We start from the raw sequence: 14,085 nt of genomic DNA, 5'->3' as shown, positions 1-14,085 counted from the left end.
ACATGATTTTAGATTTTTTTTAAATAAATTACTGTTTAATAATTTAGTTTTTAAATGAGAATGTTGATATAATGTTTTTTAATTATGATTTGAAATTTATGATTTTTTTTTGTTAATGATGTTTTGAGTTTTTAAATGTAGAGTGTTTTATTTGAAATATTTTTCATGAATTACTGGTAAATCATAATTGGAGTTTTTAAATCCAAATGTTTACTTTTTTTTTTACAAATATATTCCCCAGTAGTTACAAATCTGTGTTGCTGTCATAGACATAAAGAATAGATGTGTTAATCAATGTACAGGAATTTTTCAGTCAGCATCACTGACACAATTCTATAATCAATAAAACAGGTGCTGAGTTGATCAGTAGAAACACTAATGTTTTCAACAATTGGCTTAAAAAAAGAAATGGAATAGATGTTTGTGTTCACCCACCTTCAGCTACAGTGGGGGTCCCTGCTCTAGAACCTTCAGTTTGGGGGTTGTGAGCTGAAGGTTGAGAACCACTTCTATAGAGATTTCCACAGATCAAAGCGGCAGATAAACGTCATTACATATTTACTAAACTGTCGTTAGAGATATTAATGATTAATGACATCGCCCTCTGATGTGAATGAGCGCTCATCAACAACGCTTTTGGTTTAAAAAAAGAAAAGCCTGTCAGTGGGTTGGGCTCATTGCTGGTGCTGGCTGGCCACGCCCCTTTACACCTGTGTGTGTCAGTAGTTGTGTTACAGACACACACACACAGATGAAGATGATGGAGTGTGTGAGTGTCGCTGCTGTCACGGTGCTCGCTGTCCTCCAACAAGGTCTGATCTTTGTTTATTAATGTTTGTTCCTTTTCATTCTAGTTAAAATGTTCCTATGAATAATAAAATGTGTTATTGTTGTTGTGTAGTTTATTTCTCTCTACAGGTGATCTATGCTCGGAGGAGGTTCAGAGTTTCTCCTCCTGTTACAGTCGGACCTCCTCAGTTTGACAGAATCTACAGAGCTCAGTGAGTCACTAACAAACATCATTGTTTACAAACTGTTTATCATAGTTTACTTCGTAGTTGTTGCTTCAAATTAAATAAAATAAACTGCTTTGAGCTCAATAAATTATCAATAAAACTAATTTTTATTTGGAAATCAGGAAAAAAAAATATAGATGTAAAAGTAAATATAGACAATGTTAACATAAAGAGTGAACAAAGTTATATCTATGGGTGTGGTCTTGGACCACGGATACATTACACATTAAATACATTAAAGAGAATATTTCTAATGCTGTCCTGGACAAAACAAGACTCTTTAAAAAGCATTTTACACTCTTTATTATACACTTGTTTTAGCATATTTGAGTTATTGTCTAGAAGTTTGGGGAAATACAAACATGACGAACATCCAGCTGTTATTCATAAAGTAAAAAATATCCATCAGACTGATTCATAACAGGACACAGACATGGATTATTGTTAAAAACAGCAGATTTAAAACTGTTTAAATGATTTATAAAACAAGTAAAGGTTCAATTATAAAAGGTTGTAGAAACGATTTTTAGAGAGAGAAGGGGAAATAATTTAAAACTACATTTCAAGATGAAAAATGCTGGAGCAACAGTGAAAAATATGAATATAACAATATCAGAGATTAAATTATGGAACTGTCTAAAGGATGAAATAAAACAAAACACCAACATAAACCAGTTTAAAAAGCTTTTTAAATCATATATCATTAGTAAGAATAAGAAAGAAGAGCAACAATTTTACCTAGGACAGCAATAATATATAATATATATATAATGGTATAAAATATATGAATACTTAATAAAAAGGTTTTATTTATTTATATTATAATTGATGAAATTTGTGTCATAAATATGAAATAATATATTATGTACATGTCATATAAATTCATGTGTATGTACGTATTTATATATGTTTGTATTGTTTAGTTTTGTTGTGTATAAGCTCTGCTTCAAACTACACACTTTCAGCTGAACAATTACACAATTGAGTGTTTGTTCTGTACTTGTTTGTTTAGGCTGCTGAAATAAAATTCAAATTCAAAAGCGCTCTGATCATGAAGGGGTTATACTAAAGCTAGATGATTATATCATGGATTTATTATTAAATACTGCTGCTAAAGTTTTAGTGATAAATTAAACCATCTTTAAATGCTTATTTTTTCTGAAACATTGTCAAATGTTTTTAAGTGTTGCAGATCAGTGGTATGTTATATAAAATACATTTTTTTAAAAGCAAGGTGGATTTTCTAGGGATGCATCGAATATATTTGGTCACCAAATATTGCCAAAAAAAGCCACATTCGGCCTTGGGTTTAGTGAGTTAAAATCAAGGCTAAATAGTAGCGTGTGAGGCAATCAAACATCGTGCAGTGATTTAGAGTCAGAAAAGTGTGTGTGCGTTGCTGCAGAACCAGCAGCACCAGCAGCTCCTCCTCCTTTTCACACACAAACACATCCAGACTCTCTCCTTAACGCTCTCTGTCGCCACGTAAAAGTTAGAAACCGTCCATTTCCACAACAGAGTCCGTTGTTAGCACTGTTAGCGTTGTTAGCGCTGTGAGCCATGAATACTGTCACAGCAAATTTGCTGTTGACCTCATATGGAGACATGATTTATTGCTCTTGTTGAATGATGGGGTCCAGTCGAAGCGTGATGATTTTATAAAAAAAGGATTTATTATAAACTAAATGAAAAGAGTACAAAGAAGCTTCCATCCTTTAAGAATGAAAGACAGCCCACAACAAGGATGGTCAAAAGGCTCCGGGCAGAGGAAAAAGCAAGTTCTTCACACACACATTTCTACACCATTTAACCGTCCTACCCCCCCGACTGATAAGAAAAGAAGCAACAGGGAGGAGGTCAAGTCAGTTTGTTCTTTTCGTTCGGAGATGGCGTTCTCGGTATCCGGGGTGATAGTCAGATGTGCATAGGTGTGTATGATGTGAATGTGTGTATTGGATGTGTATGTGTGACTATGTGAGTGTGTGTGTGTGTGTGTGTGTCTCTCACCAAAAGGGTGCCTTTGTGTCTAGCCTTGAGGGATAAGATGTGTCTTGGGAAGCATGTGGCTGACCTCGACAAGAAAGCAGAAGACATGAGACAGCAGAAATGAAAAGTCACAACTTAAAGCCTTAAAAAGAATAAGGTCTATGAGTAAATATGAGTAAATGAATTTGTAAACATAATTAACCAATTTTGCCCTTACAATACGTAAACATCACCATCGTTTCCTCCTAACACTACACCAGGTGTCGCTGCATAGGCTGGTGTAGCATTAGCACAGAGTGCTAATAGCTGATGGGTGTAAACAATGGGCGTGGCTCCAAGCAGTGACTCCCAACACGACCAGCAGCAGAAAAAGTAGTGCAGTTTGTATTTACATATATGGTAATAAAGTATAATATATATTCTATATTAAACAGCAGTGTTTGTTTTAGCTGTTAGATAATTGGAGAGGGAGGAGCTAACATTCTAGGAGGCGTGTTAGGTGACGTCACCTGCCAACGTGGGTAAAATCCAACTGTCCTGTTTAAAGCTGACTTTTTATAAAATATGTAATAATAAGGGAGGAAACATAACTTTTTACACTTTGTTCCTCTGAATGAGGCTAAATGATGTTTATCACTGTAGATAAACCATTAGAAAGTCATTTATTATCATACCTCACCTTTAATGTACTTTAGATTTTTTAAATGCATGTTTTGTTTTATTTGAAGGACTAATATAAATAATAAACTTTGTTGTGCTTTTTATGAAAAGGCTACTGGAATATTGAAAAACTGTCAGAATATTAAATAAACATTTACTTTCTTTAAAAAACATGTCTAAAAATGTATCTACGCTATTTATGCACTATTAAAAAAAATAGTGAAAACCTTAACTGCATTCTATATTTGGTTTTATCCGGTATTCTGCCAAGCGTTTATATTTTATTCGACTTCGGCCACAAATTTTCATTTCTGTGAATCCCAAGGATTTTTTATAAATTGAATGAAAATGAAACAACTGAAGAAATAAGTGTTTCATGTTGAAACGTCAACATTTCCTACATTTTTAAATTACTGCTATTCTTCTTTATTATCTTAGTTTCTAATTAAAGTGAAACCAAACATTTTGTTTCTAACCGTTAACTCTTCAGATTATACAGTAACTATAAAGTAACTAGTTATAGAAGCTGATGTCGCCCCCTGGATGATTATCAGTGTAACTACATCATACACAGCATGAGTGGGAATCAAAAATACATTCACAATAATTATGACTTTTTAATATTAATATTATCATTAATGTTATCACTATAATTATAGACTTATTACTATTATTTTAACTATTTATAGTTGTATTATTATTATTGTTTGCATTATATTATATATATATTACTATTTTTATTTGTATTATTGTTGTTATTAATATTCTCATCCTGTTGGTTCAGAGTAAACTGTTCAGAGTATTTTCCGCTCTTCATCACACTGATGTGGATCTCTGGAGTCTTCCTCAGCCCTGGTGAGTCTGTGACATCATCATCATCATCATCATCATCATCATCACTGTGTGTGCGTGTGTGTGTGTGCGCGTGTAGTTGTGTCCTCAGTGTGTGGTCTCCTCTACCTTTTTTCTCGGCTCATGTATTTTTGGGGATATTCACGTTCTGCTGACAGACGGTAAGAAACTGCTCACGTTTGTTTGTTTGTTGTTGATTGTTGTTTTGTTTTGAGGTAAACATGTTGTCCTTGTTATTACAATATTATTGTTGTTTATCTTCATCTCCTCCTCCCAGTTTGGCTCCTCTCTACTTCAGCTCTGTTCTCCTCTGGGTTCTCCTCGGGTTCTCCACCCTGGGTGTTCTCCTTACGCTGACCAAGGATGTGAGGACTAGGTGGGTTTTATTTATTCATCTATTTATCTATTCAGTTATTAATAGTTAATCTTTTCATTTATTTAGTAATTTATTTATCATCTCATTTATTCATTTATTTATCTTTTTATTCATTTATTTATCTTCTCGTTGATTTGTTTATTTATTATCTGTTCATCTATTAATTTGTTTGTTTATTAATTTATTTATTAGTGCATTAAGTATTGATCTGATTGGTTATACTGTGTATATGCTGACATCCTTGCTCTGTTGTTTGTTTGTTTATTGTGTGACAGTGATTGTTGGTTCTTGTGTTGGTTTGTGTCACACAATGTTTATTTATTTAAATGTTTAAAAACAACACAATAAATAAACAATCAATGTCTTTGTTTTCCACAGAGATGATTGACAGCTGTTGGATGTTCCTGCTCCAGATGTTGAAGCTGATCATTGGGTTTATATTTAGACTCTAAACATGTTTGTGTCTGTAAAACATCTGATGAGTTTCACTCTGGGAATAAAACGTGTTGTTTTATTTGTCAGAAAATCTTTAAAAGGCATTTCTTGATTAGAATAGTTCGTCCAATCAGAGGCAGGACATGAATCCAAACGAGCCAATCACAAGCTAGTACTGAGGTTCTTCTGAATGTTGCTACATTTTCTGTTTATATTAAGACTTAGGAGAGCAGGCGGGGCCAGAGCCCAGGGGGTGTGACTTGATTGGTTAGGGGAAGCAGCTGCAAATGTTTCCAGAAACAAAAAACACAACACCTGCTACACAGAGACACACTAAGAATACACACGTGTGTGTGTGTGTGTGTGTGTGTGTGTGTGTGTGTGTGTGTGTGTGTGTGTGTGTGTGTGTGTGTGTGTGTGTGTGTGTGTGTGTGTGTGTGTGTGTGTGTGTGTGTGTGTGTGTGTGTGTGTGTGTGTGTGTGTGTGTGTGTGTGTGTGTGTGTGTGTGTGTGTGTGTGTGTGTGCGTGCGCGCTGAAACTTAGTCCATAAATATTGTTTATTATAAAATACCCTGATGACGGTGTGTCCTCAGACAAGAGGCGTGTCCTCAGACAGGAGGCGTGTCCTCAGACAGGAGACCTGTCCTTAGACAGGAGGCTTGTTTTTGAATGGGGGGCGTGTCCTCACACAGCTCTGGCCTGTGTCCTAATATTCCCTCTTATCTCCTTTACTTTACACTGTTCCTTAACCCAGGAAGTGTTTAAGTAGTGGCCATGATAAGTAACGTTCCAATTCTCTTTAAGCTAAGGAAAGGAGGCTCAATGCTTCCTTTATAACCTCCTTTAGCCTAGGGAACACTGATGTATCCTTTACCAAAGAAGACCACATAATGATGTCCCACAATTCATTGCAGCGACAACATTTAAAGGGACCTGCTCATCAGAGTGTTCACGGAAACTCACCTTGACTGAAAAGGGACACAGAGTATGTTAATTACTAAGGAAAGGAAGCATTGAGCCTCAAAGAGAATTGGAACGCTCCTTATCATGGCCACTATTTAAACAGTTCCAGGGATAAGGAGAAGTGCATAGGAAAGGAGATAGGAGGCAATATTAGGACACAGCCTAAGTGTCCATATAGAGGAGGCATGTCCTAAGACAGGGGGCGTGTCCAGTGTACTACTTATGCTGTTGTGGTTTCCAACCTTTTTTAGATGGTGACCCCCATTTTAATTTCACTAATTTCTGGCGACCCAAAAAACTTTTTTCTTCCTCGAGTTCAGATATTTTTATACTGCATTTTATTTAAACTAGATTTATATTGGAGAAAATGTAAGTATATGTTTCAGTTAAAAAAAAATGAACAATAGTTGTTTTTGATCAATTATTAGACATTTCAGGTGACCCCATTTAAATTCCAGGCAACCCCACATGGGGCCACAACCCTAAGGTTGAAAAACACCCGTGTCAAGCTAACACATGTAACACATGTTTGTGTAGCAGCTGGAAAAATGTAGCAGCATAAATTAAAGTTTCCTTCACGTGTTCACGTAAACTTTAACGATGTGTCTGAAAAACTCACACATGGAGGGTTTTTTTTAACATGTACTGGGTTTTATAACATAGTAAAACTTTTGAGGTGAGGACTGGAAACACACACATACTTACCTAATATAACTTCCAGTAAGCATTTACAGTATACACAACACACACCCACCTGTAGATCATTTGCTAAAGCACTGACACTGAGAAAAAGGATAAACATATTGTGACTCAGATTCTATTTCATAATATTTGGTGAGATGTCTCACTATGGGATGCAACCTCTGTCTGCATTCCTCAGAAGGATTTATTTACATCAGAAGATTCTGTCAATCCTAAATGGCCGGTGAAGCTCGTCAGTCCGTTAGGGGGTGAAACACCTCCTATAAAAGCACGCGGACAGATGCACACCATTCAAACACCTCTTCTCCTCTCAGCTATTTCAAGTTTTTTTTTTTTTTTTTGCCAGCTTAATTGTCCACAGGTGGATTCTCTTTATTCCAGTCGCCGTACGAGCTTCGGGACGAAAGCGAAAGCTGCCGCTTCACAAGGATGTCCTTGTGACTGACTGTGGAGAGTTTGATGTAGACTCCTCTGACCCTCTCGGCTCGGGTGTAGTCGAGGAGGATGGACCTTTCATCACCCTGGCTCGGGGCGGGCTTCATGTCGCCTTTGTAGCTTCACAGGAGGAATTGGAGCGCTCCATGCCCATCTCCTAAGTGTGTAAACGCGCTACGGCTCGACTGGCTATTCCGAGGCCCACCGGGGTGACTGAAACCACCAGGTCCTGCTATGAAGGGAAGAAGCTTCCCCTTTCGAAGGGCGCTGCAAGACAAACCTTTCCCGTCTTTCCTGAGCTGCTCGTGGAAGAAACTTATCCCTGGAAAGACTGTCTGTTCACCGGGAAAACCCTCGTGTCAGGTGCCTCATCCCTCGACTGTGAGACGATGGAGAGCCTCGGACTGCATCGTATGCCGCCGGTAGAGCCTCTCGTTGCAGCTCACCTGCTCCAGCGATAGCCCGTTTTGTCCCCTCGGAGACCCGTGTTACCGTCCAGAGCGGACCGTTTCCAGTTGGGCCTGTCCGCTAAGACATATGTGGCCGCTGCTCTTTCAGTCAGGGCGCTGAATTTCCTCTCTCTCCTCACTGCCTATCATGCTGAATGTGAGGATTTTGCACTGTCTCAGGAGCCTGCGACGATGGAGGAAATGTCCACGGTTGCTGACGTGTGTCTCCGCACCCAACGCTGCTCCGTGCAGGCTATGGGAAAGGTGATGAGCAACATGGTTGTTCAGGAGCGAGCCCGTTTCGCTCGACCTCGCTAAACTGTCTGGTGCAGAAAAGAATCCCCCAGGGGATTTTCGGCCCAGCTTTGTCTTCCATGCAGCGGCGCTGCGAGGAGGAAAAGAGAGACGATGAGGCTCTCCGCCTCTGTCTCCACAGGAAACCCCCCGCTCACATCTTCACCGGCGTGATCAAGGGTTTTCCCCCAGACTCTTCTCCAGGGTCCGCAGTTTAAGGCGGCGAGACCTTCCTTTCCCCAGCCGGCCCCGCCACAGCCTCAACAGGGCCCACCTACCTGGCCCGGTATCCCTGCAGCTCCGGCGGCTGCTGCTGCTCCAGCACAGCCTGCTCAGCGCATGCAGACGAGGAGGAAGAAAAAAGACTGCCTGACAGCTTTCTTCTCCTCTGATGAGGAAACTGACGTTCCCTCGTTTTCCAGCTTCGTCCCCTTTGCTTTCACATGTGCATTCTCGGGCTGTTCATGCCCCGTCCTTCCCTCTGCCAAGGCTCGGCCCCCTGCTGTTCGGGAGAGACAGACTGGTTCCGCAGAATGTTCAGCACGCACTCACACACATGTTAAAAACAGAGTGATGTGTTCATCATGTGAAAGCAATGTCTGCCACTATAAGCAAGGTGATGACGGGTCCTGTTATTCCCACTTGCAGGGAGGCTCCGGCCCCCTCCTGGTCAGGAATAGCGGTTTCACTCTGTCCCCTGGAGCGAGCAGTTTGTGGTCGCCGCGGGGGGTCTTGCCCTGTTTCACCGACAGGAGGCTCCTCCGCTGTGCGGGAGATTCCTCTGTTGTTGTTCGGGCGGCCACCGGCAGAGGGCTCCACTGTACTGCGGACAGGTCCGCTGAGGAGGCGGGGCATTCACCTGGCTACGAACCTGAACGATTGGCTGCCCGCGCATTCTGTTGGATCACCTGTCAACAGTGCCGTTCGCCGCGCGTCTTTCACAGGAGCGGGTGAAGATGTTCGGGGCCTGTCTAGGGTTGTTTTTGGGCGGGCATGTCTGTTCAGTTCAGACTGTCTTCGTTTACTCGGGTTGATGGCTTCGGCCATCCTCATGATCCGCCTTGGTCGCCTTCACATGAGGAATTTTCAACTGTTTGGTCTCACATGAGCTCGATCCTGTGCATCATGGAGCACGGAAGGTTTTGGTTATGCCGGAGTGCAGCGCAGCTCTGTGCCACTGGCGTGCCCTGGGGTTCCTGATGGACGAGGTGCCTATGGGCATCGTTACGTCCAGGAAGGTGGTCTCCATGGGCGCGAGTTTAACAGGCTGGGGTGGGACCCACAAGGGCGGGGCTGTAAGGGGTCGCGCTCACATAAATTACTTGGAACTGTCAGTGTTCCTCTCGCTGATCCACAGGGGACATTGTGTCCTGGTGAGGATGGACAATACCACGGCGGTGGCGTAAATGAACCGTCAGAGTGGGTTGCGCTCTCGTCGGTTGCTGTCACTGGCACGCAGACTGATCCTGTGGAGTGTTGGGCATCTCCTCTCGCTGAGGGGGGCACGTCCAGGGAATCATGAACGTGGGTGTCGACCTGTTATCCAGGGGCGCGCCGCTTTACGGGGAATGGATGCACAACGGGAGCTGGGCAGGGACCTGCTGTCAGGGGAGGGGCACATTTTTCCACCCGCGTCCAGACCGTCTGGCGCTGTGGGCTTGGCCCCTGAGTGGCTCAATCTGTCAACCGTGGGATTATCACACAGCGTGATTTCCACCATACAGAGTGCTCGAGCCCCGTCCACTAGGTCTTTTTATGATTCTAGGTGGAGGCTGTTTTAGGGCTGGTAATTCCAGAGGGACCACATCCCTTTTCAGTGCCCGGTGGGAGTGATTTTGTCATTTCTGCAGGACCTGATTGACAAAAAACAAAGCCTTTTCTACTGTGAAAGTGTATTTGGTGGCGATCGCCGCCTGTCATGTTGGCTTTGAAGATACTGTAAGTCGGCCAGTCAGCACCCGCTGAGCGGCCGGTTTATGAAGGAGCACGTAAGCTCCTCCCCGTGTCCAGACTACTGGTGCCACCGTGGGATCTGGCGGTGGTTTTGGAGGGACTTAAATGTTCTCCTTTCGAACCAATGGAGGAGGCGGGCCTGAAGTTCGCCTCTCTTAAGGCTGTCTTGTTACTGGCTCTGGCTTCGGCCAAGAGGGTCGGTGACATCATGTGCTCTCGGTTCATCCGTTGTGCGCTCAGATTTTCCAGTTTCCAGTTCGTGCGATCCACACTTATATGGATATGATGAGGAGCCTCAGGAGGAGCGATCAGCTGTTCGTCTCCTGGGCCAATCCCCGCATGGGGAAGCCTGTTACTAAGCAGTGGAGGGTATTGCTTTGGCTTACTCGTGTCAGGGTCTGCAGCCGCCTACAGGTCTGTGTGCACACTCGACTCGGGGTCTTGCCACATCCTGGGCTTTATTCAGGGGAGTGTCAGTTCAGGACATCTGTGCAGTGGCGAGTTGGTCCTCGCCCCTCACGTTTGTCAGCTTTTACATGCTGGACGTTTCCGCCCTGTTCGTGGCATGAGCAGTTTCACCGTCCTGATGTGATCAGACTTCTGCCCTGGAGGCTGGTACCGCTGGATTAGCATGTCTGCACTACGGGAGTTTCCATCTCCCATAGTGAGACATCTCACAAAATATTATAAAATAGAACTTTAGGTTCTGTATAAAACCCTGGTTCTATGAGTAATATGAGTGAGATGTCTCACCAGACAACCCTTCTTGCTCGAACGAGGAGAAGAGGTGCTTATTTTGAACGGTGCATGTCTGTCTGTGTCCTCCTTTTATAGAAGGTGGGTCTCCCCCTAGCGGACGGACGCACTTCACCGGCCAATCAGATTTGGCAGATTGAAATAAATGCTTCTGAGGAATGTAGACAGAGGTCACATACCATAGTGAGACATCTCACTCATATTACTCATAGAACCAGGGTTTTATACATAACCAAAGGTTTTAACATGTTTGTGCCTTTTAGCCGCTACTTTTAACATTGTTTTTATTTATTACTATTTATCTCTATTTATAACATAATTTTTTACAGTATTTTAATATTTCTGCTGTATGATGATTGACTGCTGCCAACAAGATTTCGTTGTTTTGTTTTCAGTGCAATCACAACTACAATATTTGCATTTCCTGAAGAAAATGCATGTGATGATGGAGGTGCAGGCCTGCATCCCAGTGCATTAGCTTAGCATTAGCTGTCAGTGCCCAATGTTTTCACGGGCTTGATAGTTTCTGATCCTTTCAACGCATGTGTGAAACTCGTCTACATCTGGTCGACCTATTTTATGGCAGGTCGTGTACTCTTAAAAGGTTAAAACCCTGCTATTTAAAAAGAATTAGAAATGTATGTTTTGAGTGAATTCCGATTTATTTTGGTTTTTATCTTATTTTCTGTTTGGTTTTTGATTGTCAATGTTGTGTATTGTGTTTTTATCTGTGAAAAAAAATACAATCAAAAACACCACAAAGCAGTCACATATGAACATGTGTACTATGAAAATATTTAACGAACATCGTATGGGTTTACATTCAAATATCACGTCCCAGCAGCTCTGTCAGGAAGATTGCAGTGAAGGAAGTGACGTCGTCTAAGAGCATGCGTTGAAAGAATCTTCCTTTTAATGCATGTGCTCTGATAACTTGAGATTGTTCTCCCTGATTTATGATTTTTGGAAATCTATAAAACTCCAAATGTGTCTCACTGTTTGACCGATTGATACAGCCAAAAACACGGCAGTAGTTCACCATTTCGTATCAAAGTTTGGGATTTTCTTGTCTGCGTGCTGTTTGTAGACCTACTGCTTTATCTCCAAAATGGCGACTTCCGCGAAAACCCTCTATTAGAAGGCTGTTAAAATGATCTTGAGCAATACAATGAAAATGATGAACCTTCAATTAAATACTTTTCATATGAAACCTGTCATTTTTTAAGAATTATATTAAACACCTTTATTGTTTAATTTTTAATATATAATGTTTAAAAGAACATTTAGAAAAAAAATCTTACACTGTTTTTGGAAAAAAAAAAACGTTTTAATAGATTATTTTGAATTCGTACCGAGTGTCCCTGAATGCAGCAGACTTAAGCCCCTCCTCCGCGGTGCTGCGTTCATGGGCCTTAATTCTGCAGTTTGAAAGTTGTCAACAGACGGAGGACGAGCCGCCGGAGAACCGGGAGGAAGGAGCGGATCACACGGACCGCGGAGCCCCGAGGAGGAGCGATGGGATGCGGCCACAGTAAGGTGAGAAACCCGAGCGAGACCCGCGGTTCGAACCCGGCCCGGTGAACCGTGCTGCCCGGCCTGTGAGCACTCAAAGCCCGGCTGCTGAGATCTTGAACCCCGGGGCGGATGGAGGTTTGGCGCCGACCGTTAAAACATCTGTTTTTAATCCCCGAGTGCAACTAAAAATACTCCAAACTTCATCTAAAATACTCTCAACTGCTTTTAACTCCACTATAAATACTTTAAACAGAACTTAATATACTTTAAACTGTGCGTTCATGACACACTGCGGGTTAAATGTTTCTTAATTGATTTAATTACTTTTTAATGCACGAATTCTCCTTTAAATTACAATTAAAACACTTCTGAACTGCACTTAGAATAATTCCAACTCAAAAAGGATTTAAACTATACATAAAATACTTTAAACTGCAGTTAAAATACTTTAAGATTCACATAAAATACTTGAACGACTCCGCCTAAAACATGTTCAACTTCTCGACTACCCTTAAAATACCGTCTTTCAAAATAAAGCTCTGAAATGTTCCCCGACTAGTTTTTCAGCATCTGCATTTAAAGCTTTATTTCGTTGATTCTCACAAAGATGCCTTTTGTGCAAATTATTTTGTGGTAGATTAAAAAAAAAAAAAAAAAAACAAAGAAAAATATCTTAGTCACTTAAACGTTTAGCTGACACTCCTTCAAAATAAATCAGCCCATAATTAAACAGGAATTAAAATAATAAAAGAACAGTAATGCATTTATTTTACTAACGTTAAACATTTACTGGCACTTAACAAACACGAGTCACTATTTAATATAGTTGATGTTTTTATTTGTGACATTAAACTATTAATTCATGTCAAGGCCTGTGATGGACACGTGGTTCAGATTGATTCATGAGTCACGAGTTATGGTGACCAGTTGAAGTGGAGCACCATCAGGTAAATGCTATGTTTTGACCAAGTTTTTGATGATTAAGATGATAACGATGTAAAATATGTGAAGAGTTTAATCAGCTGACCGCTGCTGAATCACAAGAACAAAGCTGCTCTAAAGGATAACACGCACACACGCACACACACACACACCTCTTCACCTGAGGCCATGAGCAAAGAGACTCTTCCTTCTTCTGCGATGAGGTCATAGTTCATGGAGGTGAAATTAATGCTTTACAGCAGAGATGGAAAATTTTTTCATAGGGGGCGGGGCCACAAACATGTGATTATATCTGATCTGAGGGTCACATGATCAACATTCATGTCAGCATTAGAATAAAGACCAATCACAGCATTAACACATGTTTAATATGCAGCCACTTCATGCATGTTAGTTGTTTTACGTATTTTCCTGTCATTTTGTGTGATTTTAAAGGTAATTTGAGTATGGTTGTTGTCTTTTTATTATAAATAATAATGATACATTTTATTAGGGATGCACTGAAATGAAAATTTGTGGCAGAAGCCGAATAAAACATAAACGCTTGGCTGAAAACCAATGATATCGAATATCAAATGCGGTTGTTAAGTTTTTCCCTTTTTTTTTTTTTTTTTAAATAGGGCATAAATAGCCTAGAATACATTTTTATTGAATATTTTGACATTTTTTAAATATTCCAGTTGCCTTTGCTTTTCATAAAAAGCACAACAAAGTTTATTATTTATATTAGTCCTTCAAATAAAACAAAACA

At 40.9% G+C, this 14,085-nt stretch overlaps 2 protein-coding genes across 2 annotated transcripts in view; both read left to right on the top strand.

Moving 5' to 3' along the window:
• Positions 1–98: 98 nt before the first annotated feature.
• On the top strand, positions 99–5,317 carry LOC114471173 (leukotriene C4 synthase-like). Its single transcript, XM_028459793.1, has 6 exons — positions 99–812; positions 902–1,001; positions 4,447–4,517; positions 4,594–4,675; positions 4,792–4,890; positions 5,269–5,317. Exons 1-6 carry the CDS (start codon positions 614–616, stop codon positions 5,276–5,278), a joined length of 561 nt encoding a protein of 186 aa, XP_028315594.1. The 5' UTR covers positions 99–613; the 3' UTR covers positions 5,279–5,317.
• A 6,742-nt stretch (positions 5,318–12,059) lies between these two features.
• ccdc69 (coiled-coil domain containing 69) overlaps positions 12,060–14,085 on the top strand; it is a 36,618-nt gene continuing 34,592 nt past the window's right edge. The window contains exon 1 of the mRNA XM_028459150.1: positions 12,060–12,413. Within this exon, the coding sequence (XP_028314951.1) occupies positions 12,393–12,413 (21 nt within the window). The 5' untranslated portion in view covers positions 12,060–12,392. The remainder of the gene's footprint in view (positions 12,414–14,085) is intronic.

The sequence above is a fragment of the Gouania willdenowi genome, chromosome 10 (assembly GCF_900634775.1).
Source record: "Gouania willdenowi chromosome 10, fGouWil2.1, whole genome shotgun sequence".
Lineage (NCBI taxonomy): Eukaryota > Metazoa > Chordata > Actinopteri > Blenniiformes > Gobiesocidae > Gouania > Gouania willdenowi.
Note: the sequence above shows the minus strand (reverse complement) of the source record. Positions and strands in the feature narration are given on the sequence as shown.